Here is a 26,471-nt window from a genome sequence, read left to right on the forward strand (position 1 = left end):
TTCCAGGGTTGCCTGGGTGGCTCAGTCAGTTAAGTGTCTGCTTTGGCTTGGGTCATGATCCCGGGGTTCTGGGATCAGCAGGGGGCCTGCTTCGCCCTCTGCCCCTCCCTCTGCTGGTTCTCTCTCTCTCTCTATCTCTAATAAAATCTTTTAAAAAATAAAAAAATATTAATTCTTCCAATTCATGAGCATGGTGTATCTTATCTTTCATGTCTGTGTCTTCAGTTTCTTTCATCAATATTTTATAGCTTTCCAAGTACAGGTCTTTCCAACTTTATTCCTAGATATTTTATTCTTTTCTCCCCCCTTGGTTCCTTGTGTAACTGTAAATGAGATTGTTTTAATTTTCTTCTGCTATTTCATTATTAGTATGGAATTTGTACAGAAACCCAAGAGATGTCTGTATATTTAGTTTGTATCCTGCACTTAACTGAATTTATTTATTCTAAGAGTTTTTTGGTGGCCTTTAGGATTCTGCAAATAGTGACAGTTTTGCTTCTTTCTTACCCATTTGGACGCCTTTTTCCTTTTTTTAAAAAAAATCTTATTATTTCTATACCCAATGTGGGGCTCAAACTTATTACCCACAATCAAGAGTCATATGTTCCACTGTCTGAGCCATCCAGGTTCCCCTGGATGCCTTTTCTTTTTCTTGTCTGATTGCTATGGCTTAGACTACCCATACTGTGTTTAATAAATGTGATCACAGTTATTCTAATTCTTCACAACATACACAGCACATCTTTTATTTCCCTATTTACAGTGAATTCATTCTTGATACAGCTTTGCTAACTTCATTTTTTATTGAATCAGCGCTGTAGTATAGTGTGAATTAAACAGCTGATGTGCCTTTTTTAAGTGGTTACAAATTCTTTAATTACTTTAATTAAGAGGTAGAGTTCAGGTTCCATCTCCATGAATCTGGGAAGACTCACAATGGTTTTAACTAGTAGACAGGGCATAAATGGTATTATCTGACCTCTGAAGCTAGGTTATAAAAGCCCATGCAGTTTCTTCTTGGTCTCTTAGAACCCTTCCTCTAGAGGCCAGCTACCATGTCGCATGGAGAATCTACTTAAACGTGCTCTGGTGAACACCCCCAGTTGAGTTCAGCCTTCAAGTCATTCCAGCTCAGGTACCAGTGATATGAGTAGATAAGTTTGCTGATGATTCCAGTCTCCTCCTCCACCAGAAGTATGAGTCTTTTCCAGCTAATTGAACCAGCAAATGGAGCAGACATGCCATGTCCACTGTATCTTGCCCAAATTCCCAACCCAGAGAATCTATAAGATAGTGGTAGTTTTGTTCCAGTAAGTCTTGGGGTAATTTGTTACATAGCACTATACAAGGGAATCAGCATACATAGGCCTATGTGCCTAACTTGGGCAAGTGACATTTCTCTCATCCCAAATCTTATTACTTCTTGCTGTAAAGACATGTTGAAAAACACTGAAGTCTGGACTAGTAGTACCTCATATTAATCTTTAAACCACTGTAACTCTCCTATCCTCACCTATAAGTTAGAGAGGCCTACGCTTTCCCTTCTTGGAGAGATATGAGAGAACGAAAAAATGTGCTAAAACCCTACAAAGATAGTTGTACATGTGTGTGTGTGTTCCTTTTCATTCCACTGGAGCAAAGATATTCAAACGTAAATCCCCTGTGAAGCAGGGGTTTAAGACTTAGGACTTCTAGACTTCTGGAGAGTATAGAACTCATTTATTTCTGTTCTCCCACAAAGACTTTCCTAGATTGGCATTCTAATTTTGAAAAATTATGAATAACACAAATTTACTTGAACACCTCATCAGGGTGATAAGAATGTTAACTAATTCCAACATAGACTTAAAAGAAAGAAAAAAAAAACAGCTACAAAAGAAAAAAAAACTAGAGAGAAATACATCTAAGTCCTCACAGTGATTACACGTGAGTAATGAAATTAACAATTATTGAAATTTTTTTCTTTACATTTCTGGTTTTTTGCTTGGATAACAAGTTATTACTTCTATAATATATATTCTTCCAGTTTGTTGGTATACTAAGCTATGTAAAGACACTGCTGTACTTGCAGATTGATATCCAATCCCCACTCCAGGCACAAGAACAGTAGGTGGCCTGGGCTCCCACCTTCCTTTGCATCACCAGTTGGAAATGTTTTACTCTTCCCACAGTTCCAAGTACTTTCTCCCACTCCATCCCTGGTAGCAGCAGACCTGCAGAAACAGAGGCTTCAGGGTAACAAGAACAGCACCAACTGCTCCTGTTGCCCAACATCCTGGAAGGAGTGTCCCTTGCCAGGAGAGCAGGTGCCTGAGTGCGGTTGTCCCTGCAAACCTCAGCAACTACAAAGTCAGGCCAAAGCTGTTCAGAGAAGCTGAACAGAGAGTTCCCTCTGTGACTCTCTCTACTCAAAGTGAATTCAGAGAACCAGCAAACGGCTAAGAGCCTAAAATGGTTGAATCTGCTGCCTTTCTGGAGCTGGCCTGCCCTTCTAGTGCCCATTCAGAGGGTGCCGCCATCTGTCTCAGGCTGTCCTGTCAAACTGCTTCTCACCGTGCCAGGTAAGTGGCTGCAAGCATTGGCCCTCCTGCTGCTCAGCAGCCTGCGAGGCTACAGACAGGCTCAAACAATCAGGTCTGGCCCACAGAAAGGTCTATGGGCAGCCCTTGCAGGGTAGATTGCCAAAAACTTTATGCTGCCCCCATTCAGAGTGTTCTGTCATCTTCCTGGACTTATTTGCTAATTTTTCTTTAACTGTCAAGACTTGATTCTTCTTAGAGCCTTAAAGTGTGGTTTATAAACCAACTGTGTGGGTAGCACCTGGGAGCTCCTCTGACCTGCAGAATCTCATGCCTGGCCCCTGCCCCCCCGGATCTGCAGCATAACCAGGTCCTCAGAGGGCACAGGAGCACATTTACATGTGACATGGGCTGTATTAGGGAACCTTTTTTTATTTTTTTAATTTAACATTTTGTCAGTATAAAACCAGTTATACTAGTCCTGGTAGAAACACTGAAAAAAAAAAAAAAAAAAGCTTTACAAGGTAGGGAAAAAAAGCATAATCCCATTCTCAGCAGAAAGACCTCATTATTCACGCACTCTGGAGAGGGGCGGGGAAGAGCCCAGCTCACTTTATTTCAGAGCCAAATCCCAGAGCATGAAAGTGAGGCTATTTCGTTTTAAATCACCACCCACCATCACAAACACTAATTGGTCCAGTAAATGGTATTATAAGAGCTCAAGGTGGAAGCCAGGCCAGAACAAAACCCAGCAACACAGAACTACCCAGAGAACAATTCTGTTTCTTCACCTACAGCAGATTCTCAACCGGGGACATTTGGCAACGCGTGGAGGCATTTTGGGTCATCCTCCCAGGGGAGGGAGTGGGTAGTACCGGCATCTCCTGTGTCAGGGATGCCACTCCATGTCCCACAGGGCCGGGTCCTTCCTCCTGCCCCCGCCCCCATCACCAACTGCCTAGTCCAAATGCCTCAAGTGTTGGGGCTGAGGAAGCCTGACCTGGAGAATTCACTATAGTGTCATCTTCTTTGCCCTCTCAGCATCCCCATCACCTCCTGCTCACCCCACCAGGAAACCCCCTCTCCAGTCAAAGGCCTGCACTCCCCCCACAACAGCTTTCCACCCTTGGCTCCGGGAGGAGCAGGACGTGCCACCGAGTGCGTAATAGCCAGGGACAGGGGATCCGGGGCCTTGCCCTTTCGGCAGGAAGGGTTCCCGCTTGCTTGTCCCCTCCTCATTACTCATGCAGTGCAGGCCTTAGGTTACCTATTATAAAATCACGGGCTCACAGAGCCTCCAGAGGCCTCAGGGAGCGTCTCCTCCAGCTCCCTCGGCATATTAAAGGGGCTGCATCCCCAGCCAACAGCAGCATGAAGACCAGCTCCTTTGTAACACGGAGGAAAATGGAGGAAGGCAGAGAAAGGGAACAACAGTGCAGACCCCAGGCGTCTGAAGTGTCCAAGCAACTGCTGAATGGCTACGCTCTATTTTTAGCTCAACTTTCCTGAAAAGGCACCCTGCCTCCCCTTTTTTCCAATGCCCCTCGTACTTTCCAACTGTGTTGGCTTCTCCTCTCCCCCGAAGGTTGCTGTCTAGGAAAGGGAAGTTCCTGTCACAGACCAGAGAAAGATCCATCCCCAGGGGCAGGGGGACCCTATGTCTCAGTGTGCCCAGACACGGCCCAGCTGACACCGTGGCATAATTAATAGAATTTCCCTTTCCCCACAAAGGTGTCCAGGTTTAGACGATGAATAATATATACTGTAACCTTTCTTCTGGGGCATGCTATTCCCAGGGAGAACAAAGCTCCAGGTCTGAGTGCTTCTGCAGAGCACAGTAAGCAACAGACCTCAAAATAAAGCCGATGTGCAATTATGTCTAATTTGGCCCTTTCTGGTGATGTGCCAGCTGACCGAAATTCTGCTCGCTGAAAACGACTAGATGCCGATGAAGGGAAACCCAGAACTGAGCCAAGGCATTCTAATCTTATGACTTGAGGGTGTCAAGAAAGAGGTTATTGGCACAGACCATGGGAAAACCTACGCTCAACCTGATCCATGAAGTTAGTTATACAACAATTTCCAATTCAAATTCAATCCATCCTCCAACTCCCAACACACACAAAAAAACTGACCGAGGAGGTCTGAATGGTTTCATGGAGCTTCCAGGCTCAGGGAAAAGGTAGCAGAAAATCAAGGCAAGAAGATTCATCAGCAATTTGCTGAATCACCCCAACAACTTCTACCTGAGACCATATTCACCCAAGCCAGTCAAGTTCAGACAGGGAAGAACTTAGTCTCTCACCATCAGAAGGATGGTGTTTACTGGTATTACAGGTCTCCCTAGGAAAGATAAAGAACAGGAAACCAGTCCATCTAAAACAACTGTTAACAGTTTGATGCATTTTCTTCCAGTCTTTTTCCTCATAGAATTTAAATTCTAACTTCCCCATAGTACATCCCGACTTTTCACTTTATAAGCATTTCTCTTTGTCATTAGAAATCAATCGTCAACTAATATTCCACAAAGCAGGCAAAAATATCCAGTGAAGAAAAGACAGTCTCTTCAACAAATGGTATTCGGAGAATTGGAAAGGCACATGCAGAAGAATGAAACTGGACAACTTTCTTACACTGTTTACAAAAATAAAGTCAAAATGGATGAAAGACCTAAATGTGAGACAGGAAACCATCAAAATCCTAGAGGAAAACACAGGCAGCAACCTCTGTGACCTTGGCTGCAGCAATTTCTTGCCAGACATGTCTTCAAAGGCAAGGGAAATAAAGGTAAAACTTAACTATTGGGACTTCTTCAGGATAAAAAGCTTTTGCACAGCAAAGGAAATGTCAACAAAACCAAAAGGCAACCTACAGAATGGGAGAAGTTATTTGCAGATGACATATCAGATAAAGGACTGCTATCCAAAATCTCTAAAGAACTTATCAAACTCAACAACTAATAAAACAAAAAATGCAGTCAAGAGATGGGCAGAAGACATGAACAGACATTTCTCCAAAGAAGACCTACACATGGCTAATAGACACATGAGAAAATGCTCCACATCACTCAGCATCAGGGAAATACAAATCCAAACCACACTGAGATACCATCTCATATAGGTCAGAATGGCCAAAATTAATAAGTCAGGAAACAACAGATGTTGCCAAGGATGTGGAGAAAGGGGAACCCTCTTGCACTGTTGGTGAAAATGTGAACTGGTGCAGCCACTCTGGAAAACTGTGTAGAGCTTCCTCAAAAAGTTAAAAATAAAATTACTGGATGACCAAGCAATTGCACTAGTAGGTATTTATCCAAAAGATACAACACAGTGATTTGAAGGGGGCACATACACCCCAATATTTATAGCAGCAATGTCCACAATAGCCAAACTGTGGAAAGACCCCAGATGTCCATCAAAAGATGAACAGATTAAGAAGATGTGAGATAAACACACACACAAACACAGAGGAATTATTTAGCCATCGAAAAGAATGAAATCTTGCCATTTGCAATAACGTGGTTGGAGCTAGAGGGTATTATGCTAAGTGAATTAAGTCAGAGAAAGACAAATACCATATGATTTCACTTATATGTAGAATTTAAGAAATGAAAAGATGAACATGGGAAGGGAGGGAAAAAATAAAGTAAAATAAAAACAGAAAGGGAGGCAAACCATAAGAGACTCTACCCTAGGAAACAAACTGAGGGTTGTTGGAGGGGAGGATGGGAAATAGAGTAACTTGGTGATGGGCATTAAGGAGGGCACCTGATGTGATGAGCACTGGGTGTCATATGTAACTGATGAATCACTAAATCCTACCCCTGAAACTAATAATATACTATCTTTTAACTAAACTGAATTTAAATTAAAAAGTTTTAAAAAAGAAATCAGTTTATTTTAAGTTGTGTCTATGGTTCTCCAAGAGCAACATTAACAGCTGTCCACTATTCACACTTCAAACGTTTATATATAACAGAAGGCAGTAAATAAAGAGGATGGAGTAGAAAAAAGCAAACCAAAGCAATAAAATTTAAATGAAGAATCCATCTCCCAAAATAGTCTTGGTCACAGTATTTTGAGTTTCAAATCTCTCCATCAATTCTGCTGGCATCAGTGAAGAGGGCAGGCCTCCTGACTTTCCAAGCTACCACATGCTCCACATGGTGCAAATACAGAGGGAAAAAGCGAGGTACACATGGGCTTAGAGTCATTGCAGGTGACAAGGAATGAGCAGAAATGATGCCCCCTCAGGGTGTCTCCCGTGTCTAAGAATCGTTGCCTTATGGCAGCCAAGATTTCCCCATCCTCTCTGCTCTGCTCTCATTAATCCCACACACACGCACACATTGCCAGCTCCCTCTGTCCCCTCTCTGGAACTTTTCTTTGCTCCCCAAAGCAAAGAAGGCCTTTACCTGCCAGGCCCCATGCTCAGTCCTTTACCCTATCCCATTTTGTCCTAATGATGCCATCAGATAGGTACACTCTGGGGTGCCTGGGTGGTTAAGCATCTGTCTGGCTCAGGTCATGATCCTGGAGTCCTGGGATCAAGCCCCATGTTGGACCCTCTGTTCAGCAGAGAGTCTGTTTCTCCCTCTGTGCGTTCTTGCTCTCTCTCTCAAATAAATAAATAAAATATTTAAAAGTAAAAAAGATTGGTGGTACACTGATTTCACAGGACAGCAAACCACAGCTGAGTGACAGTAAGCAACAGAGCCAGCGCTCTGTGACACGGTACTGTCTCCTCAGGCAGAGGTCAGCTCTCTAAGGAAAGAGATCTGCCCTAAATGCTCCTTCATCCCATGAACACTTATGTCTCACTTCCATCCTAAGAGTATTTGAGCAGGTCAACCAAGATAGATGCTTAGAAAAAAAAAAAAAAGAATAAATATAAAAAAATAAAGAAATAGAAAAAAAAACAGTACAAGACAATAGCAATGAAGGGAGAAGGAACATAAATACACTGGAAACAACACCTAAAGGCCTTCACAAGTCCTACAGATGAGCCCCAAATTTGGTTCTGTGCTTATCAAAGCAACACATGGAAAGTAGATATTCATAAGCTTGAGTTATGGGTTTATGTCACAAAGTCCTGTTTCCATAGAAATTATGTTGAGAACAATGTATATCTCAGCCACCCAGCCTGATCACGAGACTTCTAAATGAGCCTATTTTCTGCTAACTGTTGGCTCAGCCTACAGACACTGCAAAGTAAACTTGATACAAACTGCTCTAATAGAGACCACATACTACCCAGTTCTCATAATCAGGATGCACTAAGTAGACTTCAAGTCATCCAGAGAAGGTTCAAATTATCAGGATGAGGCGCTTGCCGCTCAACAGTGTTGCTATGACCGCCCGCTGTCACCGCCCGCTGTCTTCCACTAGGCTGGTGCCCACCAGCATGTCCTCTGCCTTCGGAGGCTGCCAAACCCTGCCTTTGCTATCTGCTCCTCCTGCAGTTTCCTTGTGCCCACTTCTTTCATCTGTTTGGTGATAAGCAAATGCTTGACTTAATAGCAGGTACCAGCCAATCAATCCCCACTCACCACATCTTCATGGTTGTGCTTACCAACTGTTTAGGAGCAGCCAAAGCCACTGTGCTAAAAATGTACAATGTCTAAAACCCTTCCATTTTCCAAGTTAATGGCTACAGTGGGTTGAATAGTCACCCCACACACACACACACACTTGCCAAAATTCACGTGTACTCAGAACTTGGAATGTGGATTTATTTTGAAATGGGGTCTTTGCAGATGCAATGAATTAAAATGGTCACACCAGATTAGTGTGGGCCTTAATCCAATGACTAGTGCTTTATAAGAAGAGGGAACAGACACCCAGGAGAATGCTATGTAATCACAGAGAAAGAGATTAGAGTGATGCATCTAAAAGCCAAGGGACTCTAAGTTCTGGCAACCAGAAGCAAGGAAGAGAAGAGGCAAGAAAGTATCCTCCAGCAGAGCCTTTAGGGGCGCATGGCCCAGTCAACACCTTGACTGGGCTTCAAGCCTTCAGAACTGTGAGAAAATACATTACTGTTTCCTCTAAAACTCCATGTAAGCCCACAGTCTGTGTTAATTTTTTAAAAATATGCAACTAATATGACGGCTAGATGCAAAACCCAGAAAACAGTACCAAGTGGCAAAACCTGACTTTTTTACTTATATCCAATAGGTACAATACACGCAAATTCTGGAGTCACATTGCCTAGATTCAAATCCTGACTCTGCCCTCTCTGTCCCTCATTCTTCCCACCTATGCAATGGGGATGACATGACCAATCTTGGAGAGTCAGTGTAAGGATTAACTCAGGTAATTCATATCAAGTGCCTCTAACAGCACAAGGCACGCGTATGCACTATGCCTGTGTGTTATTATCAGCATCTTCAGAGGTTAAATAGACGGAAAAAGGCAGAAGCCAATCCCTCTTTTTGAACTGTGTGCACATTATCCACCTCTCGTGGTCCTGTCCCCTCCTGGAAGACATGAAGCACTACAGGGTGTCTCTCCACAGACTGCATAAGGCAGCCAGAGACAAGCCCAAGACCAGGGTTTCTCACTAAAGTACAACAGTCTGATTTTCAATACTTACTAGGCTACTGGCTCTGCAGAGCCAACATCTTCTCTTGTTAAAGAATTCCTGGGACTTCATATGCTGTATTTAGCACAAACTCCAAACTTATCATTAACACACAGTAACTTGGTTTTTGGACTTAGACTGATCTTAAAATTCTCAGCTCATTTTCAACCAGGAAAGAGAAGAACAAGCAGTATCCAGAAAGAGTAGCCTGCCCAATCCTGGGTCTGCAGGACCCAGGGCACAAGAAGCCAAAACCCTCCAAACACGCTTTCTGAACCTTGACCCCACAGCTGTAGCTGTATATAAAAATGACCCACACTCACCCTTAGGAAATAGCTCCCCCTTACTTCTAGTCCACAGTCATTCTACAGCCGGGGCTCTCACATGTTCCCACCCTTTTTTACTCAGATTAAGAATCCTCGGGGATCCTTGGGTGGCTCAGCGGTTTAGCACCTTCCTTCGGCCTAGGGATGACCCTGGGGTCCAGGATCGAGTCCCACGTCAGGCTCCCTGCATGAAGTCTGCTTCTCCCTCTGCCTCTGTGTGTGTGCGTGTGTGTGTGTGTGTGTGTGTGTGTGTGTGTGTGTGATGAATAAAGTAAAATCTTAAAAAAAAACAAAAAAAGAATCCTCATTCTAGACGCCTCAGGCTACCAGTCACAGACTGCCCAATAGAGATGCCAGGTCCAGTAAAACAATAATAACTCATTTAAAAAATACCCACTTTCAAATACTACTTCCAAAGATGATCAGATCTAAATAACATCTTTGATATGGATGGGGATTATTATATTCATGGTATGCACTGAATGAGTGCTTTCTCTGTACCAGAAACCAAGGACTTTGCATAGATTAATTCATTCTACTGTAATTATCCCCGTTTTACAGTTGCACAACATGAACCAGGGAAAGTAAGACTTTGCCCAAGGACTTAGCATTTGGAGGAGTTAACTAAAATATTCTGTTTTGAAGATCTCATCACAGATCCAGAGAAGCAACTGATTACCTCCCTTGTAGTACTTATGGAGACCAAGGGCAACTTGTTTTCTATGTACTAATACCACTTATTTAAATTGCCAGCCCCAAACTAAACTTAAGAAGTTACACATACTGTTAAGAAAATGCTGCACTCTCACGCTTATTCTGCATACCACTTGAGGTTGTAAAAAAGTAAATCTTGCCACAGTTAGATTTTATACCCTTGGTCTTTTTTTTTTTTTTTTTTTTTTTTTTACCCTTGGTCTTTATCCCCTATGAAGAGGAGATCAATCCACACACACCCTTGGGGAGGTAATATCAACAGGAGCCTAGAGGCCTGTATTCCAAGTGCTTCCTTAAACTCAAAGATACTTCACCCTTCTGAGGTTTCTTCAGTTCACTTTATTGAGAAGTGAGAGGTGGGTGGTGGTTTCTCTAAAAATTCAACAGAGCATTACCATATGATCCAGCAACCCCATTTCTGGGCATACACTCAAAAGAAGTGAAAGCAGAGACTCCAACACATTCTTGTACACACCTATGTTCAAAGTAGCATTATTCACAACGGCCAAAGGTGGAACAACTCAAGTGTTCATCAATGGATAAACACAATATGGTGTGTGTATGTGCACACACACCATATATATTATCTATAAATACCATGTATATTATACACACCATGGAATATTAACCAGCCTTAAAAAGCAAGTTCTGACACATATTACAAGTTGGATGCACCTTGAGGACACTACAGTAGATGAAGTAAGCCCAGAAACAAAAGGGCAGAAATCACTGATTCCACCTACATGAGCTATCTAAAGTAATCAAAATCATAGAGAAAATAGAAGGATGGGTGCCAGAGGCTGGGAGGAAGAGAGAATGGGCAGCTACTGTTTAGTGAGTACAAAGTTTCAGTTTCAGAAGATGAAAAAAACTCGAGATGAGCCGTGGATATGATTGCAGAACATTGTGAATGTACCCAATGCCATAGAACTGCACACTTAAAAATGCTTGAAATGATAAATTTTATGTTGTATATTTTACAACAAATACACACAGAGCAAGGAATTTTAATTCGGTGGATTTTAAAACTTAGCTGCCCGTTGGAAGCTCTTACAAAGTTTTAAAAACTATCTCTTCATCACCAGTAACAGCAGGTTGGAACTGGTGGTTCCACCCCTGATGGGGTGTGCTGGGAGGAACCACACTGCTCTTAAGGCATTCATGACAGGAATGAGCCTGGGCTCCTCGGGGTTTTCAGGATCCTTGAAGCAATAGGGAGGTGGCAGTGCCAGTTGTCTCAGGCTGGGGAAGACCAAGGTGGGGGTGGACATAACGGCCAAAAACAATGTGAGAAACCTGACTGGCCCATGGATCCATAAAGTTGGTTATAAAGTACACCTGGGAAAAATCTCAGTGTTGGATTTCAAACTGGACAGTGGACTTGGATGCATGGTACTGGTACGAGGGATGTGGTTGTGGAGGGGAATGTCCCTGTTGGCATATAAGATGGAAGCTGAGTACTTAGTGGTGAGCTGTCACAATGTCTGCAGATGGAGTAGTATGGCAAGAAGCTAAGTGAAAGAAATGGGCATTTACTGTATTGCTTGTTTGAGGCTTTGGGCATTCGAAATTTTTATTTAAAAAATAGAAAAAATAAAACAAAATAAAAACGCCTATGTCAGAGTTCTGTATCAAAACAAATAAACAGGGTACCTGGGGGATGGGATCCAAGGAACCAACACTTTCTTTGTAAAGCTTCTGTGGAGATACTACTAGGCAGCCAGGTTGCCAGCGATGAATTATAAGAGCTCTAAACCAAGATAGGCTATTAGGATGGCACGGGTAGTAGTCAACGATTTGGTATTATCTTAGCAAGTTGCCCCACTGTTGACACCCAGCAGCCTTGAGAATTCTTCTCAAGCCCCAAATGACCCCAGCTGCCCTGCTTTCTACCCCTCCTTAAGAATAAATCACAACATCTCACTTTGGAAAAAAAGAAGTTTTTATTGTTTTACGTAAGCTCCATGCCCAGCATGGAGACCAACGTGAGGCTTGAACTCATGACTCTGAGATCAAGAGTCAGATGCTTAACAGACTGAGCCACTCAGGTGCCCTGGAAAGAAAGGAGTTCTATCATCAGACTGAGAGACAGAATTGCCTTCCCTAGCATCATCCTCCACTGCTGAACACACAGGTTTCCCCTGTCCCATACAGTAGTTTCCCTTTATGAAACATTCCCCTACAGCACAGGTCTCAATGACACTACTCTTGAAAAGTCTTTTCACGTTTAAGGATCCTACTATTCACTTGTGTTTACATTATTTACACTTCCTAGTAAAAGAAATGTTCAGCTGGACAAGGAGGGATCTGGCCACAGAGTATATACTAGGATTTAGAAAATTCACGTCTCACAGATAACATTGCCTCAAGTCAAAACTTTGCCTTTCAAGCTACAGGAAGAAGAAAAAAATCTCACTTCAAATCTGGGTACAAAGACAGCATGTGTCACAAAACTAAAGTGGCACTGCCTTTAAGGCAGATAGATGATTAAGTGATCAACGATAACATGAGTAAGACTACACCAAGAAGTTCTTCAAATAAGTGGCAAAATTACTCCCAGACACGATCACACGTATACACATTTGAATCAACTTTCAAGCAACCTCCCATACCTCGTATCCCTTTTAGGGGAAACATAAACTCTTTTTCATATAACAGACAGGAGCTGAGGGAAGTCCTATCCAACATCACATACCAAGTGACACCTCTTAACCTAAGCTCTCAGATGCTAGCTGCTGCCCTTGCCTTCATAGTGCTTCACGCTTCTCATGGTTCCAGGGTGACAAGATTTCCACCACAGCTTCCTCAGTTGTGTAAGATAACGCAGGGGACAATGGCAGCTTCCAAGAGGGCAATAAGCTTCTAGACTCCTGTGATCTGTGTACTGTTCAAAAATATTTGCTTCCCGGGGATCCCTGGGTGGCTCAGCGGTTTGGCGCCTGCCTTCTGCCCAGGGTATGATCCTGGAGACCCAGGATCGGGTCCCGCGTCGGGCTTCCTGCATGGAGCCTGCTTCTCCCTCTGCCTGCGTCTCTGCCTCTCTCCCTCTCTGTGTCTCTCATGAATAAATAAATAAAATCTTAAAAAAAAAAAAGTATCTCCTTCCCAATTTGAGCGACTAACATAGCAAATGCAATCTCCAATTGAAGCACACTGCAAAGCTTCTTATTTTTAGGTAAGGCTCTGATCACACTTGACCTCTGAAAGCATTTGGTCTGCAAACTGTATAAATTCCATCATATACACAACATCAAACACCTCTTGTTGAATTAAAGAAACGTAAATAATGGTCTCTACCTCTTGACAGGCTTTCAGGACTTCTTGTGAGTCAAGAGAATAATCCCCTACTGTTATGTCAGCCCATCTTTACTGTCACCATGGACACTACTTTTTGGGTCATTATTGCTTTTGACAGATCAGTTTCCTTAACATTTTCCCTTCATACATTTTAAAAACCTGAGGCGCCTGGTTGGCTCAGCGGGAAGAACATGTGACTCTTGATCTTGAGGTCTTGAGTTTGAGCCCCACCTTGGGTGTGGAGATTACTAAAACAAACAGAAAACCTTAAACAGCTACTGCCCAGTTGGGATTTTTTTTCTCATCACCATTGCTGATCTTTATGTTTTTCATCCAACCTCTCTCAATCCCTATCCCAATTCCAACAGCTTAACAGCTATGAGTCCTGGACCTCTTAACACTTCAGCCCCTCACCCTGTCTCTCCATCTCATCCTGCCTACACACACACACACACACACACACACACACACACACACACGGAAAATCAGATCTTCACTGAATCCTTTCATGACAACAGACCTGTCTATCCCACTCTGATTTTCTCAACAAGAACTCTGTATTATCATCAGGTAAAGGTAACTAATTGTAATCTTTTTTTAACTATAAAAATAGGTTTATAAAAAATTTGAAGAGGAAACACATTTTTTTTAATTCACCCATTACCTTATTACCTACATGGACCCACTGCTGCTATGAGGATTGGCTTATGTGCCAGATACTGGGGATATAGCAGGAACCAAAACACAGTCGAGACCCCTCAAGGTTTTCTTTTTTTTTTTTTTTTAATTTTGTCCATGTTTTTCCTTAGAGTAATCCATGTAGTACAGTATTTTTCAAAACTCATTTGATTGTTTTAAAAGGTAATTCATGGTAAGTCACCTTAAAATAATATTCCCACCCCTGCCGGAGCCCACATTGAAGAGGAATACATAAGCACAAGGCTCCAGACTACTGGCTCATTCAAACGGACAACAGCAGACACCGTATCAGAGAACTGAGGAAGATATGAGACAGTACCCAGAATCAGTGCCAAAGGAAAGGCCTCATGGCACCCCAATTCCCATGACAGGTAACTGCCTTTACATATGTTTTCTTAATTGTTTTTCCCTTTGGAAAATAAATCTTAGCTACAGAATGAAAACTAAAGCACATCTGCATTAGCTTTGTAATGACCCTTTCTCAGATAACTTCTAAGGGTTCCGTATGAGCAGAGCTCTGGGAAGCTGCCTTCCTGGATCCCACTGGGGGTGGCAGAGTTTCGGGGGTGACTGAGAGGAGAACTCCTATCCTGTGAGGCTGACTATGTGGCTGACATTTTCCATTGTCTCACCCCACCCTGCTTGGTCAGCCCAGGGCTCAGGCCAAGAACAACAAAGTGGAAGATGTACCCAACAGCCATGTGGGAGCCACCTAAGTCTAGCAGGACTCAGTTCTCCCCTCCCCCCTTTAAAAAAATTTATTTATTTCAGAGAGAGAGAGAGAACACAAGCATGAGCAGGGGGAAGGGCAGAGGGAGAGGGAGAAGCAGACACCCCACCAAGCAGCGAGCCTGATGCGGGGTTCCACCCTAGGACCCCGGACCACTACCTGAGCCAAAGGCAGATGCTTAACCAACTGAGCCACCCAGGTGCCCCTTAATTCTCCCTTTTTGAGACACTGAGGAGTACAGGGGTTAGTAGAAAATGTGTATATGAAACGTGCTACCATAAAGCGCCTAGCAGAAAAGGAGAGCTGAATGAATAAGTCATCTCCAAGTGCCAAGGTGAGAAGCAGCCTAGATTCTCCATTTCTTACGGCCAACATACATCCTACATATTCCTATCATTTGAGTTTCACTAACTTTCTAGAGGTAGTAAGGCCTGACGGATGGCAGATGAACCCTGTGTACTTCCTCCTCTTCCTCACCTCCCTTCCAAGCCCCCACAGCACAAGGTGGAACCCTGCTAGCCACACCAAACTCTACAAGGGAACCAGACATAAAAACTAACACTTATTTCAAGTAGCTCCTCATCACAACCTTGGGCTTTCAAATCAGCAGCAGCAATAATAATCAGCTTAACCCTGAAAGAGATAACAGGATGCTTAATAATCCCAGGCAACAGTTCCTCACTCAAATGTGTGAGTGACAACCCCATGATCATTTTTAAGATGACAGAAAAATGCAAGGTAGAAATCCAATCCCAGTCCAACCTGATTTGGCAACAGCAATGAAATGCATTGGGATTTTTTTACATATACATAAATAAGGATAATTTAATCTCCACCCAAAGTAAGGCTCATTCAATTTCCATATATATAACTAAAAGATTTTCCCAAGTGTATATGCTTTCAACATAGTATGGGCCAAGGAATTTTAAAAAATATATATTTTAGGTGAACTACACCCCCAATGTGGGGCTCAAACTCATGACCCCAAGATGAAAGAGTAGCATGCTCTACCGACTGAGCCAGCCAGGTGCACCTGGGCCCAGGATTTGAAGTCCACTTTTTGTTCAGGCCAGGAAAGGGGAAAGAGCAGGGGAGAGAAGCAAGGGGCAGTTGTGATGCAGGGGAACCGCCGTCACCCGTCCCTCTCCAATATCCAAGCACCGACTCTCCAGAGGCACATTCTGAACATGTATGTTTCCATGTATTAAATCATTTAACCCACTAAGCATAGACTTTCCCACCTGCACTTTACAAGTATGGAAACTAAGGCACACAGAAATTAAAATAACTTGCCTAGGTCCCACAGAGTGTGAAAACAAACATTAAATATTTGCCTGGCACTTGAAAGCTGCTCTGATTATCTTTATTATTTTTTTTTTCTGATTATCTTTAACAGAGAGAATAAAGAAGTTCCTCCTTTAGACCAACTGTATAGTACCAACACTTCAAGCAAAACCCGTAATAACAACAAATATTAATTGAACGTTTTCTCAATGCCAGGGTAACAAGCTACCGCTTGATATTGAACATAAACATCACCTAATTTGAAATATATGTTGTCGCTTCCATCACTTGCAAATCAAGTCTTTTTAGATGGAGAGGACCAAGGAAATGCATTAACATTACTTAAGACTGAATTCGTATCTGCAAAAAACAAAACAACAACAAACAAACCAAGCAAAAAAAAAGCCCATGAGAATGGAGAATATTACCAGGAACTAATTGATCTTGATTTTTAAAAATAATATTAAAAAGTCTTCCTTCAGGGATCCCTGGGTGGCGCAGTGGTTTAGCACCTGCCTTTGGCCCAGGGCGCGATCCTGGAGACCCGGGATCGAATCCCACGTCAGGCTCCCGGTGCTTGGAGCCTGCTTCTCCCTCTGCCTATGTGTCTGCCTCTCTCTCTCTCTCTCTGTGTGACTATCATAAATTTAAAAAAATTTAAAAAATAAAAATAAAAAAAATAAAAAATCTTCCTTCAGAAATTTGATAGTAATGGATAAAGGAGAACAATTAAAAGTCATCTTTGGGGACGCCTGCATGCCTCAGTTAGTTAACCATCAGACTCTTGATTTTGACTTAGATCATGATCTCAGGGTCATGAGATCCAGTCCCACTGGGGCTCTGCACTCAGTGGGGACATCTGCTTAAGATTGTCTCCTTCCTCCCCACCCCATTCTCTCAAATAAATAAAATCTTAAAAAAAAAGTCATATTTGGGGATCCCAAGCAAAAAAATCAAATCGAATCATAGGAATGTTCTCCTGTCTGTAATCAGTAACAAAATAAACAGATCTGTAGTTTCCCTGAAGTGTGGGGGTAACTGGCTCCACTTATATCTATTGAAGAGTATTTCTGCTAGCATATTCAACTGTTCTAAATACCATGAATAAGTGAATTAAAAACACTTCAAGCTGTTCTGAAGAAAAAGACGGAGGAAGAGGACAGCCTTCAAGCCTTACTGTTAGGCATCCGTGCCAGTATTACAGCCCAGAATTGCCAGCTTGGAGCCTCCCTTTTACATAGAAAGCTTTCCCAGCTTCTTCAGTCTTCTCTGTGCTCTAAAAGCACTACCTCCACTGAGAAATCCTTGGGCAGTGGCCCTCAATCCCTCCTCCATGGAGATTTTGGACTTTATCTTCTTTTTTTTTTTTTTTTAATTTTTATTTATTTATGATAGGAACACAGTGAGAGAGAGAGGCAGAGACACAGGCAGAGGGAGAAGCAGGCTCCATGCACCGGGAGCCTGACGTGGGATTCGATCCCGGATCTCCAGGATCGCGCCCTGGGCCAAAGGCAGGCGCCAAACCGCTGCGCCACCCAGGGATCCCTGGACTTTATCTTCCATATCACATTTGTTCCCCAGAAGTGAGAAAAGCAACCTTAAAGACAGACGAAAATAAATCCTATAAAATAAACACAAACTTGTAGAGAAATCGATTCCCAGATTTCTATGCAGTGCCAAGCGTGTGCTCAGATCAAACACACACGGAGTAAGTTAACTAAAGCCTTCAGGTTCATACCCACGTATTTACACTTACTTGATGAAAACCTGCAAGCACTGTGAGGAGGGAGATTGTGTATTAGGAATGTCTTTTCAGGGACGCTTGGGTGGCTCAGTGGTTGAACGTCTGCCTTTGGATCACGCGTGATCCCAGGGTCCTGGGATCAGGATCAAGTCCCACACTGAGTCCCGCACCAGGATCCCTGTAGGGAGCCTGCTTCTCCCTCTGCCTTTGTCTCTGCCCCTCTGTTTCTCATGAATAAATAAATAAAATCTTAAAAAAAAAAAATAAAAGGAATGTCTTTTCACCTTTGCCCTTGACCAGTGCAATAGAATCCCCTACAAGGTTCACCCAGATAGTGGTAGGCCCCGCCTCCAGTTTGATCCAGAAGGCCTAGGGGAGGGGTGCCCAGAAATTGGTCTTTGCCACAAGTTCTCAGGCGATGCTCTGTGCTGTTGCTCCTCCAGAAAGTGCTCCCCGAAAACCATGGCACTGGCAGGAGAGACAGTGTCAGGGGCTTTGAGGCACGCTGGTGCACAGGCCCCATCCACGCTCACACAGTAGGAGGCCACTTAACATTTAGTTATGTCTCTGGGCCAACTTATGAGTGGAAAACACGGTGTGAGCCACTTTCCCACCAAACTGGGACGCCAGTCATTTGACGGCTCTAAATCTCTAGTAAAATCTGAGAAGTAAAAATTGCCCCAGGTAATGGAGAGAAGGAAGAAAAAGAAAAAAGGTGACAGAAACCTACTGCCAAATTGTTTACTTGTCAAGAGCTTTGTCGGGCTGTAAGTGTACCTTTTCTTCTCACCTGTTCTTAGAGAAATTTACCTTCTGGGATGGTTTAGAATTAGCTGTCTGTCCCCTCGCTGGAGCTGACGAGGCCCAGGAGGGTACACGGCTCCCCATCTCTGTATTCCTTGACCGCCGTCAGTACCGCAGGAGTCATTGTCACTGAGCAACGTTCATCCCATTCTGAGCAAAACTTTCTGACAAACCGGCCCTTCCCGAGGAACCCCCAAAGCCAGAAGCGTGGCGAAGGGACTCTGAGCAACACCCGGAGCAGACGACAAGCACAAGCCTCCCCTGCCCTCCTACGCTTTGCAGCGCCAGCCCCTCCAACCACACCTAACCTTCCCTCAGGCCCCACTTCTGGGCCACTCACCAATCAAAATCTAATGGACAGTTAAAAAAAACAAAACACAAAAGGTGTTTCAAAGAAAAAGATACTTCACTGAAAGACTCCTTTCCTCAAGACAGGTCTCATTGCCCTTTGTTACCTACAAAAGAATGATATTCCAGGAAAGATGCCCTTCTGGCTCCCTGACTGTGGCCCAGCAGCTATCCCCACCACCTAAGCTTCAGTCCCAAACACGCTACCCACACAACCAATACACAAGGATGCCTTTCACTTTTTTTAAAAAAAGATTTTATTTATTCATGAGAGACACACACAGAGAGACAGAGAGAGGCAGAGGCCCAGGCAGAGGGAGAAGCAGGCTCCCCGCGGGGAGCCCAATGAGGGACTCGATCCCGGGACCCCCGGGTCACGGACACCATTCTGCTCTTCAAGGGAGAAAAATAAACACGAACAGTAATGTGAAAAAGTACTGGCTCACTTGTCGGTCACCTCACTGCAAGCTGCTGCCTGATTTCTCATCAACCCCAGATTTTAATGCATGGCCAGTCTACAGAATAAAGTGTGTTTTAAAAATTATTCCATTTGGACTCATTGGAGCATACAGCTTCATTTCATGCCTCACAGTGAAACGGGATGTTTCTATACATACATAAAACCACTTGATGAAGCCTGGATGTACTCTATAAAAAGTCCATGCTTTCTTGGGGATGGGGAGGAAGCAAAAATCAAGTTTAGACAATACCATGCATCTACTTTTAAATGATCACGTTGTCCAAATAGCTATGGGTTTCTGGACTTTGATAAATCACGACCAACGTCTGAAACAAAAAGAGGTGAAACCCCTGTAAGCAATTCATGGGAGACCAAACTGACAACAGCCGGTGAGCAAAGCTTCCAGGTTCTGATAGCACCAGCTTTCAAGTTCCCACTGTTACCAGCCAGCTGTGCGGCCTTGAGACATAATCACGGATTTCGGCCTCTCTGTGAAATAGGGAAACCGCTGGCCCTCTCAAAGGTAATAATGAGCAGATGATAACAGCTGCACATGAAAAGCACCAGCTCTTGCAAAGTATACCAACCTCAATTTCCCAGGCTGAACTGCCCACCCTGTAGGACCACACCTAACCATCACATCAGAAGATGAGTGGCCTTTGTTTCTCCTTTGGTCACCATGAAGGCTTGATGCATTAGGTCTGTTTGCATACTAGACTTTTAAATGAAATGAACTGTTAAAAAGCTTGCGTAGTGGGAGGGTAAGGGGCAACAGCAAACCAATGGTTCTCTAGAGAAAAAAGGAGTTAGCTAACACCCTGATACTCAATTCTGAAACAAACTTGGTATTACAAGCTTAAACTCTCCCAAACAAGTCATTTTGGCTAACAACATGTGTAATTACAGTTAAAGGCATACTACAATAACACTTGAGCTGTTGGCCTTGAAGATCCTTTTGAAAACCTCAAAATAATAGTACATGAAGGAACAACCTTTTTGTCTACTAATGACAGCATCAGGAGGCAACATAGCAGATATCTTGAAACTTTTAAATTTGCATGAAAACACCGATACAATGGAGAAGCCAAGCAGCACTAGACAGATTTAACAACCTATATTTCTTCTCAGATTAATACTGAGAAAGGGTTAAGAGGTTTAACTTAGGGAGGGTCCCTGGGTAGCTCAGCGGTTCAGCGCCTGCCTTCAGCCCAGGGCATGATCCTGGGGTCCCGGGACCGAGTCCCACGTCGGGCTCCCTGCATGGAGCCTGCTTCTCCCTCTGCCTGTGTCTCTGCCTCTCTCTTTCTCTGTATCTGTCATGAATAAATAAATAAAATCTTAAAAAATAAAAAAAGAGGTTCAACTTATACTCCAGTCACCAAGAGATTTGGAAATCTCACCATTCGAACAAGAGCATTATCCAAAACCAAACCAAACCAACCAAACAAACAAACAAACAGCATCAGCCAGGACAGCCTCCCATCCCCCACCCTCAACACACACACACACACACACACACACACACACACACACACACACCCCTTCTGCTATGGCCCATGCTGGATTTTAAGAAAAACAATGAAACGTTGATTGCCATTAGTTCTACAATGCTTCTCTTGAGAGAAAAGAAGTTTTGCAGAGGGTAGAAAACCGCAGTGCTTGCCAAAAGCACATTGATTACTACCCACAGTAGGCACTTAAATGTTGACTAAATTATCAGTTCTCAGCGAGATCTTCTAAGTCTAGTCATAAAGCTCTCCTTTTACCATCTGTAGTATTAACTCGCAAGAAACCACAAGAAAACTTGACAGATCATGGTGGCAACTGTTTTGAGCATTATTTTGGCTAATTCATCATAGCTCGTTAGAACAGCACAAAAATTATTTGCAAATCATGCCCAAGCATAAGTGTCATTTAAGTTTGGTTTTGGGGCGCCTGGGTGGCTCAGTCGGTGAAGCATCTGACTTTGGCTCAGGTCATGATCTCAGGGTCCTGGGGTTTAGCCTGGCATCTGGCTCTGTGCTCAAGGGGCAGTCTGCTTCTCCTCCTCCCTCGACCCCTCCCCGCTGTTGATGGAGTAAAACGATTTCCAGCTTTACCTCTTGCCTCGTATTCCCTGCAGGACTGAATGAGCTATTTCGACTTTGTCCTACAGTAACAGGACACAAAGTAATTTCATAGGTTGCAGGAGAATGCAGCCAAAAATGGAAAAAGTGGGGATTAAATAGAAAATGATCCATTTAATTTTAATTCAGTGCTCCAGTGTGCCAATCAGGAAGACTTCAGTAACGTCTCATGTCAGAAATCTGAGAAGGATGCCTTCATGGAGAACTCTGAGAAATCCCTCAAGTACAACTTACTATGTGGTATTTTACAGACATCCAGCCTGGTGGAGAAGAGAGACACCGTGACAGCCCCGAGCTCAGTGAATTTGTCCAAGAATTACTGAATCAAACGACATTTCAAGGGAAGGAGAGATGGCAGGACCAGGCCTAAAACAAGTGTGACAGTTAATACCAACTACTAAAAAGTTGTTTCAAAGTCCAGTCTCAAATACCTTTTACTTAGAATGTACAGTACTAGAACTGAAATAACCATGTAGAGGGAACGTAGAGGGCTCTCTACGTGAGAACCATGTAGAGGGCTTTGCTTACTGTTAAGTGTCAGGGATAAAGCCTGTTTGGTATAGTTCAGGGTTTTATGGAGCCTCTACTCACTAAACCCAGAGAAGAAACAGTACAATTCTGTAATCAACAGGGCGAGGACACTACATTTTCCTTCCCCAGACTTCCTGTGAAGAGCTCACAGCACTATTTGCAGTGTTGTGTGGACAGGAGCCCAAAAATCAAACCACTACCAGAAATTATGTATTATAGGGACACCCGGTGGCTCAGTGGTTGAGCGTCTGCCTTCAGCTCAAGGTGTGATCCCGGGGTCCTGGGATCGAGTCCCACATGGGGCTCCCTGCATGGAGCCTGCTTCTCCCTCTGCTTGTGTCTCTGCCCCCCCCCCCCCGCCCCGCCGTCTGTCTTGAATAAATAAAACCTTAGAAAAAACAAATTATGTATTGTAATACATCATACAGTCTCCATTTGCATGAATAATGTGTGTTACCAGACACTGAGTAACACTAAAGTGTATTCAACTAGACTTCTTCAAAAAACTATGAACCTGGTAGCAAAATTACAAAAAAAGTTCATTTTAAGGACTTAACAGTCTCCTTTATTAAAGCCTTAATATTTTAGGGTGACCATAAAATCTGGAAACTATCAAACACTTTTCTTCTACTCAATGACCAAAGAATGCCAGTACTTTGTGAGCTGGCGAGACGCAAATGGGAGTGATTCCAACAAGCAGGCACACCACTCCATTACACCAAAGTTGTGAGAAAAGTTGGACAATCATTTCCAGAAAAAGTGGCAATGTGGAGTGTTCTTCGTGGTTGTAGGTCGGATAGAACCTCCTTGGCTGCTGCTTCTGGGGTGTGCTAAATCCACAGGTACATTTGACAGAAAATCAAACAAACATCACAAATCCATCTGTGTCTGCATGTGAAGATGCTGCATTACTCCTCTTCATTCACTACAACTTTTTTTTTTCTTAAGATTTTATTTACCTATTCGTGAGAGACACAGAGAGAGGCTCTGGGGCCGGGGGGGTGGGGGGGTGGAGGGACGTGGGACTGGATCCCCCAACTGGAATCAGGCCCTGGGCCGCCCAGCCGTCCCCATTCACTGCAACTTCTGCACAGCACATTGAATCAGTGAGAAATGATCCACCGAATACATCGGCTTTAAAATGTATCAAAAGCTGGGGGTGGGGGGGATCCCTGGGTGGCGCAGCGGTTTAGCGCCTGCCTTTGGCCCAGGGCGCGATCCTGGAGACCCCGGATCGAATCCCACGTCGGGCTCCCGGTGCATGGAGCCTGCTTCTCCCTCTGCCTCTGTCTCTGCCTCTCTCTCTCTCTGTGACTATCGTTAAGACAAACAAAAAACGGGGGGGTTTTCTGGTGTGTATTTGCCTCGTTTCCAGACTCTGCGGTTCACAATGAAGCCAGCTGCCACTGTTCGGGAGCTCGTCACCTCGAGGAGACTGTCCCCGACCTGAGGTCCACAGCAGTGACCGCGGCCTGCGAGGTTCCCTCAAGTGCAGTGAGGGCTGCCAAGCCCTGGGTCCCGGGCCCGCTGGGGCCGCCACCGCCATCCCCGCCCCGCACCGCGCGGAGGCTGCATCTGGCTCCTCGGGCTTCTTCCCCGCCACCTGGCACCCAGGGCCGCACGGCGGAACCCGCTCCCCGGGACCCCGCTCCCCGTCCCGGGCTCGGCCCGGCGGCCCAGGCCTCGCTGGCGCCCAGGAGCCGGCGCAGGTGCCCCGCCGTCGCCGCACGCGCCGCGGGCCGAACAGCCAGCAGCCCCGGACCGCCGCCCGCGCAGACCCAGCGCCACCGTTCTGTTTGTTTTAAAGGAAACACTTCCTGGCACAAGTTTAGCGAAGACTATGGACTCTGAGCACGCAGACACGTGGTTGCGGCTAATCTGCACCCCCCCCCGCCTTCCGAGAGGCTCCCGGGCTGCTCACGGCGGACACCCCGACGCGGGTCACGCGGGCTCCCGGGACTCGCCAGGGCGGCCGCCGCAGGGTCGCAGGGCGGCAGAGGGACAGCGCCGCCCGGGGAGGAGGCACCGCGGCGCGGGCCCGCCTCCCGCTCAGGTGCAGGCGGGGCGGGGGCCTCCTGCCCTGGGGAGGAGGAGGCGGGGGCTGGGGGACGCCTGCCCCGGGGGGGGGGCGCGGAGAGGGGGCCGCCTGCCCGGGGGGGGGACGGGGTGGGGGCCGCCTGCCCTCGGGGGGGGTGCGGGGTGGGGGCCTCCTGCCCGGGGGGGGGACGGGGTGGGGGCCGCCTGCCCTCGGGGGGGGTGCGGGGTGGGGGCCTCCTGCCCTGGGGGGGCCGCGCGGTGCGGGGGCCGCCTGCCCTGGGGGAGGTGCGGGGTGGGGGCCGCCTGCGCTGGGGGGGCACGGGGCGGGGGCCTGCCCTGGGGGCGCGGGGGGCGCGAGGGAGCGCGGGGTGGGGGCCGCCCGCCCTCCGGGACGCGGGCGCGGGGCGCTGGCCCTGCCCACCTGTAGCAGCGCAAACCAACTTTCCCTGGGAGCGGGAAGGCTCAGGCCGCTCACGCCACCCCCCGGCCCCAGGCGGTAGCGGCCCGGGGCTCCGAGGGCTCCTCACCTGAGGGCCCTAAGCCCCCACCTGGCCCGCGGTCCGCGGCCCCCGGGCTCCCCGGGGAGGCCGGGGCCCCCGCTGCGCATCAGGACTCGCGGGGCGGGAGGACGCGGCTCGCCGCCTCCTGCAACTTCAGCTGCGAACTTCGCCAGCGCGCAGCCGCTGCCCGCCCGCCGCCCGCGCCCGGCCCCCGGCCCCCCAGCGCGGCCCCCGGGGAGGGGCGCCCCGGGAGCGCTCCCCGAGGCCGCGGGTACTTACAGCCATAACGGGGTCTCTGCAGGGCCGGCGGCTCCGGGGCGCGCCCCCCGCGGCTCCCCTCGCCGGCCAGGCTGGCGGGCTCCGGGCCCGGGGGCGCGCTCGTGTCCGGCCGGTCGCCTCCCTGCCCTGGCCGCCGCGACATGGGCTCCGGCGCTCCCGGGTCCGCTCCCGGGTCCGCTCCCGCAGCCGCCGCGCCGACGCCGACGAGCGAGCTCCGCGTCCCGGGCAGGTCTCCGCTCTCCTGCCGCCGGGCCCCGTTATCCCCCGGGAGCGCGCCGCGCAGCAGCGACCCCTACCGCGAGCCCGGCGCCGCGCGGTACCCGAGGGCCCGCCCCTTCCAGGCCGGGCGGAGCGGGGGGGTGGGCGGAGCGAGGGGCGGGGGCGCTGCGGGGCGGGGGGCTGCGGGGGGCGCTGCGGGGGGCGCTGCGGGGCGGGGGCGCTGCGGCCGGCCGCGGGCTTCTGGAGAGTTCCGAGGGTGGAGTGAGCCCACGTGGGGCAGAGCGGGAAAGCGCGGGAGACGCGGGCGCGCTTCTCTGCGCCCCGGGGAGGTGGCGCCGTGCCTTCTTCCTTCCTTCCTTTCCTTTCTTTCCTTTCTTCTTTTGCTTTTCCTTCAAAAGTTGCTTCTGCGACTCTTTGTCTACAAAATACAGGGCTCCCCGTTCATGACGAACGGAGAGTGCGCGAGTGTCGGGAGAGCAAGAGGAGCAGCGCCCCCCGCCGCCCCCGCGCCCGCGGACCCCCTCCCAGGCGGGCTCCCCGCACAGCCCGTCCCGGCCGAGCCCAGAGGGCACTAAACGGCCCGGGGCCCCCTTGGAAGGGCTTTCCTAACGCGGTCGCGGTGGCCGGCGCGGGCTCTCCAGGACTCCCCTAGGGCGAGCACGGCGGGAGGCCTGGGGGACTGTTTTATTTTATTTTTTTTAATTTAAAAAAATTTTTTTTAAGATTTTTATTTATTTATTCATAGAGATGCAGAGAGAGAGGCAGAGACACAGGCAGAGGGAGAAGCAGGCTCCATGCAGGGAGCCAGACGTGGGACTCGATCCTGGGACTCCAGGATCACGCCCTGGGCTGCAGGTGGCGCTAAACCGCTGGGCCACCGGGGCTGCCCCTGGGGGACTGTTTTAAACCCGTGCCTCACCTGTTTGGGGACTGTCAGAGGCGTCGGTGACCACGTGCTGGCAAAACAAAGTAATTGCGGCAGCGTGTGAGACTCTAACTGGAGAGAAAGTGCATCGTGACCCTCCTGAAGCAGGCAAAGACGGGCGGGGGGGCGTCTCACTGTGGAGGGGGAGGTGCGGCCCTTGAAGCTCAGCCCCGAGGGCCGCACCCTCAGAGGTTCCAGTTCCTCGGGGGTGCTCAGGAAGTGGCATGTCTAACCAGCTGCGGGGGAAGCTGACCTGTAGACCTGCGGCCCCTGCAAGAGCGCTTCGATAGAGCGGTAGGCACTATGCAGTTGGCTTGGGCCCAGGGACATCCCACCCAGACAGGCCA

The 26,471-nt window shown here is 46.9% G+C and overlaps 1 protein-coding gene across 1 annotated transcript in view; it reads right to left on the reverse strand.

Annotated features, from left to right (window-relative positions):
* The window catches only part of IQGAP2 (IQ motif containing GTPase activating protein 2), a 302,560-nt gene extending 277,299 nt beyond the window's left edge, over window positions 1–25,261 (reverse strand). The window contains exon 1 of the mRNA XM_041752928.1: window positions 24,981–25,261. Coding sequence (XP_041608862.1) covers window positions 24,981–25,122 — 142 coding nt within the window. The 5' untranslated portion in view covers window positions 25,123–25,261. The remainder of the gene's footprint in view (window positions 1–24,980) is intronic.
* Between the last annotated feature and the right edge of the window lie 1,210 nt (window positions 25,262–26,471).

Source organism: Vulpes lagopus, chromosome 4 (assembly GCF_018345385.1).
Source record: "Vulpes lagopus strain Blue_001 chromosome 4, ASM1834538v1, whole genome shotgun sequence".
NCBI lineage: Eukaryota > Metazoa > Chordata > Mammalia > Carnivora > Canidae > Vulpes > Vulpes lagopus.